The sequence below is a fragment of the Poromitra crassiceps genome (genome assembly GCF_964638095.1).
Source record: "Poromitra crassiceps genome assembly, chromosome: 1".
Taxonomy (NCBI): Eukaryota; Metazoa; Chordata; class Actinopteri; order Beryciformes; family Melamphaidae; genus Poromitra; species Poromitra crassiceps.
The window spans coordinates 92,275,841-92,298,108 of NC_139623.1; the positions used below are offsets into that span (position 1 = coordinate 92,275,841).

The 22,268-nt window shown below is 43.6% G+C and overlaps 1 protein-coding gene across 1 annotated transcript in view; it reads left to right on the forward strand.

Moving 5' to 3' along the window:
- The window catches only part of LOC310786400 (dolichyl-diphosphooligosaccharide--protein glycosyltransferase subunit STT3B-like), a 118,539-nt gene extending 103,587 nt beyond the window's left edge, over positions 1 to 14,952 (forward strand). Inside the window, exons 10-16 of the mRNA XM_083647606.1 lie at positions 6,289 to 6,500; positions 7,537 to 7,724; positions 8,057 to 8,228; positions 9,432 to 9,605; positions 9,878 to 9,991; positions 10,133 to 10,342; positions 10,778 to 14,952. Coding sequence (XP_083503732.1) covers positions 6,289 to 6,500; positions 7,537 to 7,724; positions 8,057 to 8,228; positions 9,432 to 9,605; positions 9,878 to 9,991; positions 10,133 to 10,342; positions 10,778 to 10,858 — 1,151 coding nt within the window. The 3' untranslated portion in view covers positions 10,859 to 14,952. The remainder of the gene's footprint in view (positions 1 to 6,288; positions 6,501 to 7,536; positions 7,725 to 8,056; positions 8,229 to 9,431; positions 9,606 to 9,877; positions 9,992 to 10,132; positions 10,343 to 10,777) is intronic.
- The last annotated feature ends 7,316 nt before the right edge of the window (positions 14,953 to 22,268 follow it).

Here is a 22,268-nt window from a genome sequence, read left to right on the forward strand (position 1 = left end):
TGATATATTAACGTCAGAGGAAGCCAGGATTAGTCAAAACGATATGAGAAATACACAGCACGTCTGCCGTGTGACTTTTCCGGGTTTATTGTCCTGCGTGGGGGGGTACAGACGGAGGTAGGGGACAAATTTCGAGGTTTGACTGACAGATTGAGGGCGAATGGCGTTACGAGATTTACTCACAAGCTCATTTTAATGCTTTTCCATTGGTTGCATGTGTTAAAAACCACAAAGAGACGTGAAGGGTGACCAATGGCACTGATTTATGACAAAAAGTAAAAAAGGGACATTCGAGGTCCTGGTACAACAGCGACGATATGTAGTCCATATTTATTAATAATTCATTCGTTCACCATACTTAAGAAGGAATTATTTGCTTGTTGTGTCCATCTGGGGGGAATGCAAGTGCATGCCATCTCGATTCTGCCCACACTGCTGACCCGGGGAAGGCTTCACTGCAGGCATTAGACACACTGGTGTTCATACTCTCCCCACAAGACGGCCCCATGTCCAATTACTGCTCTATGCTTCTCTGGATGTTCCTAACAATTTCTCTGAGTTGTCCTCTTTCTCCATAGAGACACTGCAGAGCGCGTCATCATTCAGAAACCACGCCCAAAACGGGGGAAAACACAAACTCCCGTCCAATCCTGGCAGTCTCCTATGTCGTCTGCATGGCCGGGTGTTGCACAAAAAGATCGTATATACGGAAGATGAACACTCCAACTTACTTCATTGACAGCAACATCCACATTTTTCTTCTCGTCAATTCTCAATGGCTTCCTTGTTTTCCTCGGGAGTACAAAAAAACTTTAACTGCCGATTTTTATGCCTCCGCCGGCGATAGCCAGGCCGGAAGGCATTATGGATCCGGGTTGTCCGTACGTCCGTACGATGTTTTTTAACGCGATATCTGAGGAACGCCTGGACGGAATTTCATCAAATTTGCCTCAAACATCGACTTAGACTCAAGGATGATCTGATTAGATTTTGGTGGTCAAAGGTCAAGGTCACTGTGACCTCTCGAACGCCATTTTCAAGCTTGTTAACGCGATATCTCAGGAATGCCTTGACGGAATTTAATCAAACTTGTCTCAAACATCGACTTGGACTCAAGGATGAACTGATTAGATTTTGGTCGTCAAAGGTCAAAGGTCAAGGTCACTGTGACCTCTCGAACGCCATTTTCAAGCTTGTTAACGTGATATCTTAGGAATGCCTTGACGGAATTTAATCAAACTTGTCTCAAACATCGACTTGGACTCAAGGATGAACTGATTAGATTTTGCTGGTCAAAGGTCAAGGTCACTGTGACCTCTCAAACGCCATTTTCCAGCTTGTTAACGCGATATCTCACGAATGCCTTGACGGAATTTCATCAAATTTGCCTCAAACATCGCCTTAGACTCAAGGATGATCTGATTAGATTTTGGTGGTCAAAGGTCAAAGGTCAAGGTGAGCTCTCGAACGCCATTTTCAAGCATGTTAACACGATATCTCAGGAATGCCTTGACGGAATTTAATCAAACTTGTCTCAAACATCGACTTGGACTCAAGGATGAACTGATTACATTTTGGTGGTCAAAGTTCAAGGTCACTGTGACCTCTCACACACCCAATTTCCAAGCTCTGTAACGCAACATCACAGGAGCGCCTTGACGGAATCTCTTCCAATTTGCCTCAAATGGCGATTTGGACTCCAGAATGAACTAATGGCGGAGGCATAAGTCCGCGTTGCGGTCGTTCTAGTTTACATTTGTTGTCTGCGCAGCCGACCACACAACAGCTTTTTGCTATGTTTAATTCAAGGAAAATGACGCTGGTGTGTGGAAATGAACGGAGCTTTTCCCCCGTGATGGGCATGGCCTATTTCATGCAGTGTCTCTATTGGTAACACTCATGTTCCTCCCAGTGTGTTGTCTTTCTCTCTCCCTGTGTCGCTCCTATCATTTTACTCTCTTTCTCCATACTGTAGGTAACACTCACGTTCCTCCCAATGTGTTGTCTTTCTCTCTCCCCGTGTCGCTCCTATCATTTTACTCTCTTTCGCTCCCTCTTCATCTTTGTCTGTCTCATTTTTGGGCCCTTGCACTCGGGTTGCTGCCGGTTCTTGCATACACTTTCTGTCTCGGAGTCTCTGTGTCTGTGTAGTACTGCCTTTTATTAAAGCGGTTTGATTTGAATGTAAATGACTATTCCTGCTGTTTGCCTGTACAAAGTGCTGTCTTCTGCTGCCCTCCCCTAGCTCTCTATGCCATTAGCGCAGTGTGTTTTGCTGACACCCCCCCCCCACACACACACACACACACACACACACACACACACTGTTTCTCTTATTTGCTTGCTTTGGCTTCTCCACGCTGTTTCTGTCCATCTTTATATCTTTCTCACTCTCTCTTTGCCTCTCTACCCGTTACCTGCTAATCTCCTTTTCTCTGAGACACTGTGATCTGGATCCAGCTAGAAAAACTTGATAAATATAGCCACACATTCACAGATATACTGTATATACTAGGGATGGGCATTTCTAGCAAAAACACTATTCGAAATTCGCTGGCCAAATTCGAATTTAATTCGAAATTCGAAAATAAAAATAAAAATGTAAAAAAAATTAAAAATGTAATTTTTTTTTTTTTTTTTTTTTTTTTTTTTGTGAGTGAAATGTTGCATTGTCTCCCCTGATTCTAAGTCTACGGCTTTATTAATTAATATAAAAAGCTTCTGCTGTGGATTTTTAGCTCAAACAAGCATTGCACCACTGAAGTAAAGAACATGTTACATGACATTGACATTTTCGAAAATAAAAAACAGTTTTGACAATCATGAGTGGTTCATTAAATATTTAGTAGGCTCAGGCAGTGATGGGCAAGCTACTTGGAAAATGTAGTAAGCTAAGCTATCAGTTACTCTCGATTAAATATAGCTAAACTACATTGAAGCTATCCCCAGAGAAATGTAGCAAGCTAAGCTACGAGCAACATGGCAAAAGCAGCTTGCTACATCAAAGCTAGCCTACCGGTACTTTTTTTCTCACATTGAATCAACTTCATGTCAAAGAACAACTTTCCACCAAACAAATAGGCACTTGTTGTCCGTCATAATGGAACTGGAAGTGCTTTATCGGCTACACAGGCACACTTGACATATGCAATGTCTCCTCCTGTTTAATCCAAACCCCAGCAGAAATCTCTACTGCGTGCTTTGCTCATGGATTTTCTCTGGCGAGTAGCTTAAGATTCAAGATTCAAGATTCAATAGTTTTAAGATTCAATAGTTTTATTGCCATATCAACCAAAATTGATTGGAATTTGTCTTGGCATGCTCAACAGACAAAACAATCACAGTAACAGACCATGAGAGACAGACAATACAACTACACATCTGCTGCAATGTATAAAAAGTAGGAACATGCAATCAAAAACAACTGCAAAATGCAAAACAGTATGCAATACAGTGTACAGTGCAGGGTAGGCACAGGCGGCTAGTGCAACAAAAAAAGTGCACAATGCATTAAAGTGTCTGGTGCATTAAAAGACCAGGGAGTAAAATTAAGTTGGGGTGGTGAACTGAACTGAGGAGGAGTTAAGGGCCCTCACTGCTTCAGGGTACGAGCTGTTACGCAGACGAGTGGTTCGGCATTTGATGCTGCGTACTCTTCTTCCCGAAGGAAGGGGGGCAAAGAGAGCATTGGCTGGATGGGAGGGGTCCCTTATTATCTTCAGCCCTAGCTTCAGTATGCGCTCGTTATAAATATCGGATAATCTCGGCAAATCCTTACCTACGATCTTCGATGCCGTTTTCACGACCCTGTTCAGCTCTTCTCTGTCTTCAGCTGAACAGTTACCAAACCAAACTGTGATAGAGAATGTGAGCACACTCTCTATCATAGCTCGGTAGAAGTGACACATCCCTATCTTTGAGACTTTGAATTTCCTGAGTTGCCTCAGGAAGAACAAACGTTGGTGGGCTTTCTTTACGATAAGGCTCACATTGACGTTCCATTTAAGAGAAGAGGAGATCGTGGTCCCCAGGAATTTGAAACTTTCCACCTTCTCAACAGCCTGATCATTTATGATTAAAGGCTGGAGTTCAGCTTTATTTTTGCGGAAATCCACAATCATCTCCTTGGTTTTGGAGATGTTGAGGGTTAAGTTGTTCTGGGCACACCACTCGACAAGTGAGGAGCTTGTAGCTTTTGCGGGAAGCTACAAGCTACTTGGGTCTATAAATAGCTTAGCTACTGAAAAAGCTACTTGGTTCAAAAGTAGTGAAGCTACCACCAAGCTACTGAGAAATGTAGTTAAGCTATGTAGCTTCGCTACTTGTAGCAAGCTACTGCCCAACACTGGGCTCAGGTCTGAGTGCCAAAGGGGTGCCAAAGTCACCCCCTCTCCCTCTTCATGGGATTTCATCCGCCATTCATTTTTCCATAAACCTTGCTTAAAATGCTTATAAAAATTGTTTTACTTGCTCAAACCAAGCGATTTGACTATACTTAGAATCAGGGGAGACAATGCAACATTTCACTCAAAAAAATTTTTTTTTTTTTTTTCGAATTTCGAATTTCAATAATAAAAGTCGACCTTGATAATAACAACGATTATTCGAAAATTCGAAATTCGATGCCCATCCCTAGTATATACACACGTCTCATTGTGTACTGTACTTTATGCTGTATGACCCGCCTTTTCACCTGCCATTTAGGATGAGTCCTGAACCATCAGATTGTTTTCAGATTGAACATAAACTCATGAAATCAAGGGTGTAAATGTAGCCAAGATGCAATAAGCTTTTGATCACCCCAACCACCTCTGGAGGTGGCCAGAGACTTATTCAGGCACATTCAAAGCAAAGCGGGAAGGCAATGTGTCTCTAATATAATGCAGAACTGCTTATAACAGGGGTTCGCAAACCTTTTCATGTCTAAACTGCCACAAATTTAGACCACGGACCCCCATTTGATAAGGTTTGTCCCTAGTCCCCCATCTGATAAGATCTCTTGCTTTTAGATGTTTCATTACAGAAAGTGTATGAAGCCCGTGACCAAAATAGTCATGCATTCTGTCATTGTGTTACTTATGGATGGAATTATTATAGTGAAAATAAATTATCCCCCGGAACCCCCTCAACGACCCCTGCCAGTCCCCAGACCCATCTTTGAGAACCACTGGCTTGTAACATCTATGTAAAAGGACATAAAATTCAGCTCATGGATTCAACAGCTTTGATAGTAACATCCTTGTCAAAAAAGGATATTGGGGATGAGGGCAAAAGCTAGATAAGGTGTTTGATTACTATTGATTTTAAGGATACAAATTCTATTATAAGAATGCAAAGTCTCTGTGTGAGTGAGCAGAAATTGTGTCGACCACAGCTATGCCATTTTACGTGTGATCGTGCTGAATCTTTCAGGAAGTGTAAAGAGCACCCCTACGGGTGACCTACCGTAATATAACGGAGCCAGATTTTTGAATTACCGGTAGGTAATTAGGGCTGACTAAATAGGCAAAAATGACTGACTAGTAGTGGCCAAGCTGAGTCAACACAGGTTCAGCACCATGGAGAGATTCATTTGTTAGCTACTGATGGACCACACCAGTTGGAATCAGCCAGGGAAGTGGACTAGGAAAAAACCTCTAGGGAGAGAGAGGAGAGGCTGCATGCCAACTCTGTGAGCGAGGCCTGACTAAATGGCCAGTGATTGTGTGCTCCAACAGGTATCAGAACTATAATAAGAATGTGAAGTGTGTGCGTGCGACCGAGTGAGTCTGAGCAGAAATTGTGTTGAGCCACACAGCTATGCCACTTTACGTGTGATCGCACTGAATCATTCAGGAAGTGTAAAGAGCACCCCTGCAGGTGACTTAACAGAGCAGATTTTTTAATTTGGTAATTAGGGCCGAATTTGCGATGGCTGCACAGATTAATGGCCAAACTTGCCATTCTGGCCCAATACACTGCACAGGTTTCTGCTAGTTTTTTTTAAGTTTCAGCTTTGCAACCATACTCCCCCCAAAACCCAAGACTTGGCTTTCCTGGATGCTGCCCGGCGGGTCATGGGAATAATGTCGCCGGATCGCTAGTATTAGAGGAATTGCTGTATGGCACTATCTGCATTTTGCCAAGAAAAGTCTGATTTTAAAGTGCATACTCTGAAGATGCATTTTAATGCTGGGATGTAAATGTCTTATCTAGACAGTCTGCATACAAGACAAGTTAATGTCAGGTGTGAATGGCTTCTCCCCCCACCTGTAGCCTCCTAATGGCCCTCTGTGTTTCCCTTGCCAGTGGCCTTGTATGCCATCAGCGCTGTGTACTTTGCCGGCGTGATGGTGCGTCTGATGCTGACCCTGACCCCGGTCGTATGCATGCTGTCGGCGGTGGCCTTCTCCAGCGTCTTCGAGCACTACCTGGGCGACGACATGAAGAGGGAGAGCCCGCCCAGCGAGGACAGCAGCGACGAGGACGACCGCAAGAACTCCGGCAACCTCTATGATAAGGTCAGTGTGTGTGCATGGCTTTGTGCGTGTACGGTGAGTCTATGTCAACGTTTTGTCATCTTGTTCATTAGTGCATGTGTGTGGGTTTTACCTCCACGAAACGACCAAATAATCCATACTAGTACTGTCCCTTTGTAGATGCATGTATTCATCTTGCAGTGGAAGAAATTATACTTAAAGTTTCTCAGGCATCCAGTCGTAACAGTTTGCTGCAGACTGTCTCCTCCAGTTTAATCAAAAAGTAATTTAATACTCATTTCAAAAGTAATGTTATTAGTTTACAAATGACTCCCCAGGATCAGTAATTTGTTACAATACTTACATTATTTTTATGTTACAATGCATCTTATCTGGCCTTCAAAAAGATTAGGATAACTCCTCCTGCCTCAGGGGAAACCAAATGGATGTTTTGATCATCTTTTTGCTACTCTTTTTTTTTTTTCAAACTCGATGTAGTGGGAGTAGTACATCCACTCAGAGAACGTAAACTTTTCTTTTGGCATGGTGTGTGCTCACATCAACTGATGAGGATGACAACTAGTTCAAAAGATGGTTGCACAAGGCTTTTGTGTGTGTGTGGGTGCAGCCACTTCTATAAGTGATGTGTGTCCGTCGATCTGTGTGCACCTGAGGTGTGCATGAAATGTGGCATCAGCTCCTCCCCCGGCTCCAGAAGGAAGTGAGAGAAGCAAGGTCTACAGTGAATGGGGAGAGAGAGGGCTCAATGCCAGTGAAACCGTACTGTAGGGTGGAACACACAGTGACAGGGCTCGACATTGAAGAACATATTATTGTAAATAATCACTGTTGAATGAAGTTTTGATTTTGTGATCCATGGTAAATCCCAGTGCGAACCTTTGAGCTGCCTTTCTTGTTATATTGTGAAACTGGAGTGTACTTTGTGACTGGATTGAACTCTGAAGCGCATCTAGTCTGCTAAACCTGCACTGCTTACTAGTTGCTTCACAACCTGGGTGTGATTTCTTTGTTTACACACTGTGTCCTGTGTGTGGGTGCTGTACTCTGCCCCCTGCAGGCTGGTAAGGTGCGTAAACATGTCTCGGAGCAGGAGAAGGCGGAGGAGGGACTTGGGCCCAACATCAAGTCTATAGTCACCATGCTGATGTTGATGCTGCTCATGATGTTTGCCGTCCACTGTACCTGGGTCACCAGCAATGCCTACTCCAGCCCGAGTGTAGTGCTGGCATCGTACAACAATGACGGGTAAGAATGACGCAGGATCACATACATACATGCACATATTGTCAATATAAATATATTCTAGTTCTAGGGGGTTTTGAACAATGATGCTGATACCAATATGCTTGGATTGAAGCTGCTGATAGCCAGTTTTCAGTATCTTTAAATTTGACCATTTTGAGCCAAAAGGGATTCACTGTTTCCTCCTGAATTCTATTATTGGCAAAGTGGAAAACATCTCTATGGTGGATTAAAAGCTGCCAGTTTGGAGAGCAAACAACCAGTGGTGGATGAGCATATGCATACGTGCAGAGTAATTCACCAACTCAGTTTCTTAACCTCCCCCCCCCAACCAGCTCCCGTAATATCCTGGATGACTTCAGAGAGGCGTACTACTGGCTGAGACAGAACACAGACGAGCACGTCAGGGTCATGTCCTGGTGGGATTACGGCTACCAGATCGCAGGCATGGCTAACAGGACAACACTAGTAGACAACAACACATGGAACAACAGTCATATAGCACTGGTGAGAACTGGTGATTGCACTTGATTTTAGGAGATTTTTCCTGTTTTTCTTTCTCTGAAAATGAAGCGATGAAAACCATCTTCTGCTTAACAATGTTTAGTTATCATTTCACTCTACTCTCACTACTGCATCAAGAAAGAAAAAAGCTTCAGACTGTTTCCCAAAAGCACTTTACTGCAAAAAATATCTTCAGGCCAATAGAGGAAGATGGGAATAAGATGATGACACACACGAAGGGGAGAAAAGAGCATTGTTTAGAAGATGAACATAATCTTGAGAATCTATGGGTGCCCTGTGCCACAGCCGTGCTATTCATCCAGAGTGCAGATAGGGCAGCAACAACAGCATTCAATGAATCAAAGTAATCCAGTGCACACCAGGAGAAGATGGACTTTTTGGTTTAATGCATATAAAATGTTATGGCGAACAATGTGTTTCAGGGTCGCTCTCTTGATTGTTATCAGGTGTGGGTTCACATGGACTTTCTGTGCCAACAGGTGGTAATAATTATTACAGATCATGTGACACCATGAATTACATATCATGTGACAACACAGGTCATCTCTATATCACATCAATTTTCACATTACTTGTTTGATTGTATTTGATGAGACAAACACATAGGGTGACAATAACATTTGTAATTTGATGGTGTTTGTATTTGTTTTATTGTTATTGTGCAACAAATTTTTAATTGAACTTTCATTCGCTTAAATTTAATCTCATTTACTGTTATATTTACAATGTTAAAATCAAAACAAATATATCACTAACAAAAATCATCGTGGTCAAACTATCACAATTTTGAAAAGATATATAGGCATAATCTTACCATAGGCCCCCCTGGAAATCTGTGTTAAGGTTATCATAGCCTTGAACAGCAAGTGTTGTTTGTTTCTTTTTTTTTACCCTTTTTTTGACGCCATACTCTGATGGTTTCATAGTGTAACATCTCCTAGTGGACTTGGACTGAATGATGAGAGACAGTTCGTTTTGATTTGTAGCCTTAGGCTATAGCACCACCAAGTGGACATAGGTTATACAGCTACACCTGTAGAGAAAATACATTGACATATTTTTTACTGTTTTTTTTTTATTATTCTTTAGTTTTATTCTGTTGCACATGTATAGTCCTTTATGGGTACTTAAGTTCTACTGAATTGAAATGTAGCATTATATCTATATTTTTCTGTTTTCCCTCAGGTGGGCAAGGCTATGTCATCTAATGAGAGTGCAGCCTATGAAATCATGAGGTCACTGGATGTCGACTATGTCCTGATCATCTTCGGAGGTGTGATTGGCTACTCGGGCGATGACATCAACAAATTCCTGTGGATGGTGCGCATTGCAGAAGGGGAGCACCCCAAGGACATCAGGGTGAGAGATCTCACACGTTTAAGTCACTTTGTCGAATAATTACCTTTTCCTCAAAGAGACAACACACTGCACATTTGATGAAGGTGACCATCTAACGCTTGTTACATTTTTGCAAAATGAAATTTATATGAATGTTTCATGTCCTCTGAGTTCTGCTGGGGGGAAAGATAGGCAGTTGGTGTGGCTGCAAAATAAAATGAAATTGTTGATCAGAATGTGTCAGTTTGCTAATTTCTCCACCATCTGTCTTTCTCCTTCATCCCTCCCCACAGGAAAGTGACTACTTTACCCCCCAGGGAGAGTTCAGAGTGGATAAAGCCGGCTCCCCCACCCTCCTCAACTGCCTTATGTACAAAATGTCTTACTACCGTTTTGGAGAGATGCAGGTATGTCTTTTATTATTGATATTATTACTGGAAATGTACACTTTGTAGTTGCTTACAAAGAAGTCATGGTGATGACCTCAAAGGTCTAGTTTCAAATCCACAAACAGAACTTAGATTTTGCCTCTCATCATTTCTGTCAAGTTGGACTTCCGGACGCCGCCGGGCTTCGACCGGACACGCAACGCCGAGATCGGCAACAAGGACATCAAGCTGAAGCACCTGGAGGAAGCCTTCACTTCAGAACACTGGCTGGTCAGGATCTACAAGGTCAAGAAGCTGGAGAACAGAGACCCTGTGGAGCACAAGCTCCGAACCACAGACTCCACCAAGCAGAAGTACACCTCCAAAAAGGTACGACTAGTCTAACTTGGCTCTGTAGTTGGCACACTGTCAACTACAGAGTCAACACTTGCAAATTATTCCTTTGGTGTAAGAGCCTTTTTAGAATGGAAACGCGCCATCTGGACGCAAGGATTTCTACTGTCTTTAGTCTTGCTTTAGACATATCTAAAAATTTGAGTTTACACACTAAAAGATGCCAGGATCAGACAGCAACATCAAATAAATTGCTGACGTTTCGACAGCACAATACACTGCTCTCAAAACGACAGTGATTTCTGCACCAAAAAATACTTTTTAAGATGATCTGTGTGCTCCAGTACTCTTTTATTTGACATGAAAATGTTTGATCAAACCACTGTAAAACTTAAGTGTCTAGTGATGAGTGCCAACATATGGTTTGACTTCCATTTGACTGTCTCTTTGGTTCTTTTCCCCCCTCCCCAGACTGCCAAGAGGAAGCGTGGATACATCAAGAACAAGCTTGCCTTCAAGAAAGGCAAGAAACTGACCAAGAAATCTTTATAGAACGTCCTTCACCAACAGAGGCACACTGGGGATGAGAGGGAGGAAAAATCTTACGTAAAATAAATTAAAAAAACTTTCGACGACGACAACAAGCAGCAAAGTTAATCCACCAATCAAGATGAGTAAAGAACACCAGAGGTTCTCCGGACCCTTGTCACCCCGAGCGTCGTTGGCTGGAGGTCCAGGTCGCAAAATTCCACCATCACCTAGGAAAAATGGGGAGGTCGCATTGAACCCCGGCTGACCTTTGACCCGATAAGGAGGGGTCGAGGGGGAGATGTCGGCTAGTCCGAGATCCTCCCAGCGTTGGTTTTAACCTGAGGAACTTTGACCTTTTGACTCGCATTTCTTTTTGTACTTGAACGTGCCGGTGAGTGATGTGAGGCAGAGAGAGAGAGAGATGACTTGTCCTTCCACGAGGGACTGAGTTCAGGAATGCTTCATGTATTGCACTGTTCAGATAGAAAGAAAACCCTGTAGCACAGTCTACATAAGATGGTATACTACTGTTGTACCAACTCCCAAATTCATCGCCGATACCCTGCTCCTGTTGAAATCGAGGAATTACCTACAGTATATCTAGGCAAAGGGTGATCTTAATGGGACTGAAGGAGGGTTTCCCTTGTTGGTATTTGTTATTCAATTCTCATACTTCATAACTGTTAATTTTGTTGGAAAAGGTGAGAAAAACCTGCAATTTACCTGCCTACCATCCCGCTCGTTAAATTTAATCAAGGGCCATGTGGCTCTAAGTAATATGCAAGTAAATCCAGCCCACTTGTTAGATTACACTGTAAGCAATTACCACATCTTTAACATCTGTCAGGCCAGGTTCCCAAAACGATCACAGCACTAAGTATCACAAATTTAGCCATTGATAGTTGACAAAACTGAGTTGGTGCTCAGATGCTTTGGGAAGTCCAGGCCTGATGTTTTCTTTTTCCTTTCATTCAAATTGTCCATGGGGGAACAGATGTCGCTTCCACATACATTCTCCATAGGATTTATTAACTGGAGGGATGCATGTACATTGTACTAACAAGGAGAAGTGGCCCCCCTTCATCCACCTATTATTGCTGGGCTTACAGCTTAATTTAGGACCAAGTCTATTCAAGTCTGTCCTGTGTTTCCCAAAAGCTTTTTAGCGCCAACATCATCTCTGTTCCGTTTCAAGTCAGGAATAAGATTAGTTTGTTTCAGCTGCTTTGGAGAAACCAAGTCAAGAACCAAGGTCCATGAATTAGGAGGTTGTGATGTGTGAAAGTTGACAGATCTTCAACCGACATGGGACCAGCGTCACACAGGGCTAATGTGCCCTATTTATCCAAAAACATTTCTTGTCCTTTTGTTTGTCCCAAGGTCAGCAAATGCACACATTGATCAGAACAATGCTGTAGCGCCAATGTTAGCTGCTGAGAGGCTGACTGACTCGTCGTTGGTAATCAAACACCTTGACTAAACATGAGTCCAGCAACATACATCAATGCTGTTTGGATATGGAAAAACCAAGTGGTGAAATCATAGTGTTACGGTCAACAGAAAGTAAGGGCTCCCCACTCACCCCCTCTGCCTAACCAGACTGCATCAGCAACAGGGGTGGCAAGATGCATCGATTCAATGATCAACAATTCGACTGCATCGATCCACAGTGAAAACATCGATATTAATCGCTATGACCCGCCATAAAAGAAATAAACATTAATAATAATATGATAATGATTGGATTTATATAGCGCCTTTCCAAGGCTCAAAGCGCTTACACAGAATCATTATTCGTTCACACCATTCGTACCGGTGGTTCAGAAGCGTGGCAGCCACACATTGGCGCTCAACCGAACCACCATCATTCATACACTTTTATCTTGGAATCCTATTAAAAAGAATAGATTATTTTTCATTTAAATGTCTTAAGAGCTCAACAATAAAATTGTCAAATGATATTTTAGTTGCTTTTTTTTTAACTGATTGGGCCCATATCGTGGGACATATCGTCTAATATCGATTGCAGCCCCCTGAATTGAATTGCATCATGGCAGACTTTGTGATATCGGCAAAAATCGCATCGTTGTCAAATGAATCGAGATCGAAACGCATCGTGATCAAACTTGTGATTCCCACCCCTAATGAGCAACCAGTGTTATCAAGATACTCATCCCACACCTCCCACGTAAGCAACAAACCATCTGCCACGCCCCTAATTACCATAAGCGACAATGATGCAGTAAACACAATAAAAAACACATACAGTACATGGCTCCTACATACCGGCCCCTAATTATGACAAGAAGAATCAATCAAAATCTTCTTTATTCTCTAGGCCAGAGGTTCCAGAACATACAGAGCCTAGTAGGTTGAGAGTGGTCTTTACCACCACTCTTAAGTCATGTCAAGTAAATGTCTAGTAGCAAGTGTCTAGGTAAATCATGTCAAGTCTGTATCCATCAGCAGTCCTCGTCTCTTGAAGTGGACCAATCTTGGTGACAGGGAACCAGGTGACTTGGAGTCATGAGCAGCTGATTCTTCTGCATGGTGTGGAGACAAGATCTCATACTGGGCCACATTGCACTTTGACTATTCTTTGGATGAGAGTCCCTCTTTGTGGGGCTTTCCTCTATACTGTGAGGAGCATTGACCTCAGGCTTCTGTCTGTGAACGTGAAGGTGACTTCTTTTCACTGGTGACTGATCTCATGTCTGGGGTGCCAGCTTTAAACTTGCTGGTGAGTACAAATATGTTGCTCACACAGTCCAACATAATCCATTTCAATCTGCACACAACACATGTGGAATTCACATCAGTCAAGCTATCGGAAACAACATCCCCTTTTTTCATGCAGTTTGTATTTCTGGGTTTCAGGGGGAGAAATTGATTGCTTTTTCAATAAGCGCGAGGAGGGAGTAATATTAAGATGGGAGGCGGTGCGCAATCCATGTTTGTTTTAAGAGCGGATTCTTTTGAAAGGTTTATAACCATCACTTACATTTTAGCTGTGACTTGCTGCAGCCTCTGAACCGCCTGCTTTGACTGGAATTAAATTGAACTGAAGACTGCGAGTGACTGCAAATCATCTGGGAGCCACAACCACTCAAAACGAGCCTTTTTTCTGGCAGTGCGTAGCATATGCTTCGGGGACACTCCACATGTCTGCTACTGTTGAAAAACCCAGTTGAAGTGCAGCGCTCATTTGCTTGAGTTGAATTGCTTTTAGCTTCCAGGGCCCGGGGTGCCGACGAGCATTCAAACAGTTCCAGCTCTCCTCAGTTTGTTGGAAATGCACAAAAGCACATTCTTTCCTTTTGAAAACGGCGAAAGGGGGGAAACTATTCTACGGTGTAGCGATCAGTTTGGTGAACATCTAGCTGTCAAGTCCCTCCACTGAACCTGCTGTCATTCTGTCCACTGTCAGTCAAAATCCGAGGCTCGCTCCCCTTCCATGGCCCGTCAGGTGTGTCATTCTGGTCCCAGCGCTTATTACCTGATGAGTTTAGACGTTCTGCACTTTTTTCAGTTGTCTGCCTCTTCTTTTCCAAGCTGAAGGAAGGGGCCATGTGCTTTCAGAGAGCTTCAAGCAATGTTGCGCTCGAATCAATGTCAGATGCTGTCATGCCTCGAGTGTTTCTTACTCGGTGACATCACTCATTTGAAGTCGATGCCTGTATCTGTAGTCATGCAACCAGTGGCATACAAGTGAATATTTCTTACTAGATGGCTGATGCATTATGATTTTGGAGTGTCTTTTTATCCCCCTTTTTCAGTTTCTCCTCTGAAATATAACTTTACATATCCAACCTGTGTGAGTCGGCTTTCGATTATGTCGCGTGAGGGGATTTTCATCAAAAGAATGCAACCATAACAGAGTCCACACGGAGAGGATCTTATTGGCCTTAACAGCTAAACCACCAGAAAACCCTCTCGTTTTCCGGGGCTCCACTGAGACTGTGAGTGTATTTATTACATGAGCGATGGAGGCTGCGGCGGCTAAAGCAAGCGTGGCATCCTATCATGCAATGCAAGGATTTTATTTCGTTTTGATTTTCTAAGTCAAGGTTTCTTCCATTAATTGTAATGATCTGGATGCTGGTGTGAGAATGAAACATGCCTTTTTGAATAAAGAGGTTGAAATAATGTTTTGTGTCTTGTCACTTCTTCAGAATGTACGCAGGATGCATTTACTTGCCTACTAAACCAAATAGTTTGTTAGAGAATGGGTTACAGTGCCATCATGTGGTTTAGGTTAACAAGTGTATTCATATTCATAACAAGCCATTTATTATAGAGGTGATATGTGACATGGTTGCCTGATTCCCTTCCCTACAAGTATGCCAGGTCTGTTCTTTCTCAGGGGAATCAGCTGACCTCACTCATGTTCTCACACAGAAGCAGTTACACGCTTGCTTCTGCATACAGTATTGGATGCTGTTCAGAAGGGTTTGCAAGGTGACTATTTGTACTGTAGACTGACATTGTTGTCCTGGCCGTGGCTATGTTTAGGAAGATCAAGCCAGAGAATGTGGATTGCTCTTGGTGCAAAACCAGCTTCAGAATGGTGGGCATGAAGTGGCTGGGAAAAAAAACTGAATGGGATACAAAGGCTTTCCCTGAAGTGACCGAGGCCTTCAATGAGCTCATGCAGATGTCAGGTGATGTGAGTGAACTGTCCAAGTCACTGCTGGAGCACCCTGTAGTGCTGATGTCTGATCGGATGAGCGACACCATGGAGGTGAATGAAGCAAGAAAACAGCTCTTCACTCAGAAATCCAGGAGAACGAAGGCTGAGCTAGAGCAACACATGAAGCGGCCACCGATCAGGCCAATGTCTGGAGCAAAGCTTTAGTACCTGGCTGACCCTGAGCTGCTAAGCCGTTCTGATTGGGGCTGGGTGAAGGAAGCGATGGGATAGCAGCCACTGTGGACCAGCCTTCCAGACCAGAACTCACAGAGCTGCTGCTACCAACTCATCCATTGTGGGGGGCTTTTAACTTTCATTGTAGCCTGCTACATATAGCCTATGACAAAGTTTCCTTGATTCTTGATTCCTTGACAGGAGGAACACAGCCCCACCTTCCCCCATCACCCTGGGTGACTCCCCAGTCAACACTGTGGAGGCTTGGAGCTGAACATCAGAGCTCTCATCAAGAAGGCACAGCAGAGGATACTCATGTGGCAGCTAAAGAAATTCAAAGTGCCAAAGGCAACGATGGTGCACTTCTACACCACCACCGCCTTCACCATCTGGCACGCTGCTGCCACTGTCAAGGATATTAACAGACTGCAGCGCATCATCCGCTATGCTGAGAAGGTGATTGGATGCAACCTGCCATGCCTTCAGGACATGCATGCAGCCAGGACACTGAAGCGGTCTTGTAAGATCATGGCTGACTCCTCCCACCCTGGCCACGAGCTCTTCAAAAACTCCCCCTCGGCAAGACACTGAGGTCTGTCAAGACCAGAACCTCTCGCCACAAGAACAGCTTCTTCCCATCCGCCATCAGCCTCACCAACAAGGCCTGAAAGCCCGTTCGGTAACGCTTTAGAATACAGCCCGCAAATAAGCATGTAGTTATAGTATAACAACGGGGTTTAGGGCTGTAGTTATAGTCTAACTACGGGGTTTAAGGAGTGAATTATAAGATCTGTACTTATGTCTAACTACGGGGTTTAAGGAGTGTAGTTATAGTATAACAACGGGGTTTAAGGAGTGTAGTTATGGTATAACAACGGGGTTTAAGGAGTGTAGTTATGGTATAACAACGGGGTTTAAGGAGTGTAGTTATGGTATAACAACGGGGTTTAAGGAGTGTAGTTAGAGTATAACAACAGGGTTTAAGGAGTGTAGTTAGAGTATAACTACGGGGTTTAAGGAGTGTAGTTATAGTATAACAACAGGGTTTAAGGAGAGTAGTTAGAGTATAACTACGGGGTTTAAGGAGTGTAGTTATAGTCTAACTACGGGGTTTAAGGAGTGAAAAAATACTTTAACTAGAGGGTAACAAGATCTGTACTTATAGTCTAACTACGGGGTCGCGGGCTGTATTATGAAGCAGGGGACAAATGTTTGTACTTATAGGCTAATTACGGGGTACCACACTGTACTTACAGGGTAACTACGGGGTTTAAGGAGTGTAGTTAGAGTATAACAACAGGGTTTAAGGAGTGTAGTTAGAGTATAACAACGGGGTTTAAGGAGTCTAGTTAGAGTATAACAACGGGGTTTAAGGAGTGTAGTTAGAGTATAACAACGGGGTTTAAGGAGTGTAGTTAGAGTATAACAACGGGGTTTAAGGAGTGTAGTTAGAGTATAACAACGGGGTTTAAGGAGTGTAGTTATAGTCTAACAACGGGGTTTAAGGAGTGTAGTTAGAGTATAACAACGGGGTTTAAGGAGTCTAGTTAAGAGTATAACAACAGGGTTTAAGGAGTGTAGTTATAGTACTGTAAGTACAGTGTGGTACCCCGTAATTAGCCTATAAGTACAAACATTTGTCCCCTGCTTCATAATACAGCCCGCGACCCCGTCGTTAGACTATAAGTACAGATCTTGTTACCCTTTAGTTAAAGTATTTTTTCACTCCTTAAACCCCGTAGTTATACTCTAACTACACTCCTTAAACCCCGTTGTTATACTCTAACTACACTCCTTAAACCCCGTTGTTATACCATAACTACACTCCTTAAACCCTGTTGTTATACCATAACTACACTCCTTAAACCCCGTTGTTATACTATAACTACACTCCTTAAACCCCGTAGTTAGACTATAAGTACAGATCTTATAATTCACTCCTTAAACCCCGTAGTTAGACTATAACTACAGCCCTAAACCCCGTTGTTATACTATAACTACATGCTTATTTGCGGGCTGTATTCTAAAGCGTTACCGCCCGTTCCACCGAGGACCCTACCAACACCCCCCACAAACCGTACCTCCCCCTGAACTCAGCTGAATCCCCCCTACTGACATGAGCCCCCCCCCCCCCCCCCCCCCCCCCCCATCAAACATCACTTTGCATCTGGACTTCACTCGTTACTTAAACTATTATAGCCCCGTGTGGGGAGGTGGTGAATGGGGGAACGGGCACTGCACTAGTGATTATAATGCAGTGATGGGGCAAAAACTGGAAAAATGCAATGCTGAGGTCAATGACCTCTCAAGGTCACCAGAGGTCAGATACAAAGTGCCTCCACTTCTGAAATAAAACCTTGAGGTGTGTACAGTAGATGATATGCTGAAACTTTCATGCTTTAGTCATAAAATGCACAATACCTTCTTCCATAAAGGACCTTACTGTATCTGCTCCACTATACCCCCTTTCCCTGATTTCTCACCCCCTTTACCCGACTAGAACACGTTGCTTAGAAAACTGCAATAGAATCCAATGAATGAAAAGTAACCCACTGTTTGAAGAATATAACATTACAAAATAAAAAATTGAGTGAATGAGTTGCAATAATAGTGCCTTGTGAGCAGATTTATTAAAATGTATTGTCATGATTTATTCTTGCATTTTTCCATTTTCCCCTTTCTCTCAAGTGCCCCCTGTAGTGCCTCCATGTACTGTACCCCTAGGGGTACACGTACCCCAGTTTGAGAGCCACGATAAGGCGCCTGACTTTGGATCAGAAGATTGAGGTTTCATCCCCCTTTAGTAATGGTGCTGCCTCATTCTGTCCAGCATATGGCAGCACATTCACACACTAGAGCAGCTGAGTATTATGTCGAACAGTGGTTCTCAAATTAGTGTCCTTGAGGGGGTTTCAGGGGTCCCCAGCAAAAAAGGGGAATAATTTATTTTCACTATAATTCCATCCATAAGTAACACAATGACTGAATGTATGATTATTTTGGTCATGGCAGGTTGCATGCACTTTCTGTAATAAAACATCTAAAAGCTAAATTCTTAGTTACCATACGTTGGACAACATTTATTATAAGAATAAAGGCAGATCCTCAGACTTCTCACAAATCTGGCAATCACATACAGAGTTTGACTTTAAGAACTTTTTACCACAGTGTCAGTAGGCTAATCATGGTAGGAGCTGAGTGCATTGTTTTTGTTTTGTTTGTCTAATAGTCTTGTTTGTTCTTGTTTATTCTGGTTGATATTCAAACATAGCATACCTGGATGATGTGTTGTGTTTTGAAGTCAACCAGGACCCCTTATTGTTTGGAGTGGGCTCAACCCTCATTACTCTATTGACTAACTTTTTACGTATGCCTCCACGATGTCACATGACTATTGTATTTTATGTCATTTTCTTGTTTTGTTTTGTTATTGTTGTTTTTGTTCTTTGTGGGGGATATGAGATATGGAGTATGAGAGTAATGTATGTCTTGTAAATACCTTGTTTTCTTTTAAAGACAACACAATTCAAAATTCTTATCAGATGAGGCCTCTGGGAAAAATCAAATGGGGGTCAATGGGCTAATTTGTGTCAGTTTACAGGTCCTTGGCTTGACGTGAAAAAGTGTGAGAACCACTGGTGTAGATTGCTCTCCTATGTGCATAGAAACGTTCAGTGCATTCAAGTAGTACTTTCCAAATAAGTCAACATCACTTCCTCGTCCAGCATGCACACCAAGAAATTTCATCCACCATTTATTTTCCCATAGACATTTTGTAAAATATAATATATAAATTTATAAAAATAGTGTTACTTGATGAAATCAAGCGATTCAGCTATATCTAGAATCAGGAGAGACCATAGAACATTTCACACACACACACACAAAAAATCTGCTATTTATTTATCTTTTACGTTTTGGTTGTTTAAAAATGTTACATTTTTGTTTAATTGTTGAGAGTTTGAGTATTATTCTTATTATTTTATGGGGCTATTTGTCAGGGGCAGATTTAAGAAGTTCAGAATAGGTATTACAATACAAACAACACTTTGTGAAGGCAGTTGACTCACAGTCATCATGCAGACATCCCAGTCTCAATAAACATACCGGTATGGCGGTATGCACCGTATGCACCAATGCCTCCCATAGGCGGAGTTTGACTTTTATACTTGTGGGGGCCACCAGACAGGGCTGCAAGGGGGGGGACTTTGGCGGCAACCTTTGGTCATCATCGTCCCAGCCACTTGTCGTCAGTCTGGGCCCACTACTCCTTCGCCTGCCTGACACCCTCCCCCCTTCCCCTGGCCTCATCATCACCACCGACCCCTATCCTCCCCTCCTCTCTTCTTGGTCGATGTCACCAATGCGGACTCATGGATCCCTCAGATCACCCTCGTGGAACTCCCAATCTTTTTACCCCTTTTTCACCTATAGCTAATTAGCTAGTATTCCCTGAACTTACGAACACTTAAAGACTATATTTTCTATTTCTTTTTGGACTCTACTTTTTACACTTTCAACTCTCTTCCCTGATCTTAGGATCATTTAGAGACTACATTTTCGTATTCCTTTTGTTGGACTCTTATTTACATTTTCAATTTTCTGTTCTTTTGTAAATTTTATTTCCATAATCTGAAACTCTGTCAATTGTTTAGCCCGGCATCTTCTCTGCCTGTCCCTGAGGGGAGTCCATAGCTGGGCCCCTACAGTACATCGGCCCTCACAAGGTTCCTCCTCAGCCAACAAGTCACTGAGGCAATCCATGTGGTGGAAAGTTTTCCTTGCGTGCACTGGGGATGGAGGGGGGCTCCGCTGTGTCCCGGCCTGGCCTTCTCTCCCACGCCTTATGTGTGTGGGGGCGGGGGCCGGGGTGGGGAGCTTCGGTGCTCTCCATCACTGGTCGAGGGTTGCCGGTAGGTTAGAATAGCTTAGGTTAGGCGATAGATTAGCTACAGCCTAACTGTAGGCTGTAGACCTGTTATAGTGTTCAGGGTAAAATCAGACTAAAGCAGAATAGGACAGGCCAGACTAGGCTGTAGATTAGCTAGATTCTCTGTGTCCTAGTTAGTTCCGGTTAATGTCTAGAGTAGTCAGATTGTCAGATTTTCTCCCCCCTTTTCCTGCTCTCTCCTTTCTCACACTCTAAAGCAGTGATACTCAACTTGCGACCCAGGGGCCAGATGCGGCTCGCGACAGGGTGCAGAGTGGCCCCCCGACCATTTCCTAATAATTTCACGTTAGTTTTCATTGTGAATTAGAATCTAATTCACAATAATAACTAATGTGAAATAAAGTTTGGCTGAGCTCCAGTTAAATTGTCAAATACCGACATCTGCTCGCTACCCAGGCACTTATGTATGTACTTAACCCAACTAACTTAACCTAACTAACTATCTGGTGTGCACAACATTGTCAGACTAAACTCCGGCTGACACCCCCAAAAACTACAATCCGCTACAGAAAAATGTATATAGTTTGTTTATTAACTGGCCCCTGGCCTCCTATCATTTCACAAAAGTGGCCCCCGGGCAAAGCAAGTTGAGTATCCCTGCTCTAAAGCATGCCATTCCTTCTACTCTAAAGCATGGCATCCCCTCCTTTCCCTGTTCTCTCCACATACTCTCTCTCATACTCCCCCTGCTCTCCCTTCCCATCTCCTCCCCTTCCTGAACTCCCCCCCCCCACTGTTCTAAAGCATGGCATCCATTCTATTCAAAAGCATGGCACCCATTCTCTTTCTCTTTCCCCCTTCCCCACCTCTCCCTCCCTGTTCTCTCCTCCCCCACATTTCCCATTCCCTCCCCACCTCCTCCCTTTCCATGCTCTCTCCTCCCCCGCTCTCCCCCTCCCTTCTCCTGCTCTCTCCTCTTTCCCCCTTCCCCACCTCCTCTCCTCCCCAACATTCCCCATTCCCTGCCACTTCCTGCTCTCTCCTCTCGCACATTCCCCCTGCTCTCCCTCCCCTGCACCCTCCCCACCTCCTCCCTTTCCTGATCTCTCCTCCCCCACTATTCCCCCACTATTCTAAAGCATGGCACCCACTCTACCCTAAAGCGTGGCACCCATTCTATCCTATATTTCCATATTTTCTATATTTATCTATCATATGATTGTTCGATGTGTTATTATTACTACTGTAATTTGCTACTGTTGTGTCAGCTAGCCCTCCTTTCCCTGTTCTCTCCATATACTCTCTCATACTCCCCCTGCTCTCCCTCCCCACCTCCTCCCCTTCCCAACCCCCCCCCCCCCCTCCCCACTATTCTAAAGCATGGCATCCATTCTATTTTAAAGCATGGCACCCATTATCTTTCTTTCCCCCTTCCCCACCTCTCCTTCTCTGTTCTTTCCTCCCCCACATTTCCCAATCCCTCCCCACCTCCTCTCTCCCTGCTCTCTCCTCCCCCACATCCCCCCGCTCTCCCTCCCCCCTCCTGCTCTCTCCTCTTTCCCCCTCCTCCTTCCCCACCTCCTCTACTCCCCAACATTTCCCATTCCCTCCCCACCTCATCACTTTCCTGTTCTCTCCTCTCTCACATTCCCCCTGCTCTCCCTCCCATCTCCTGC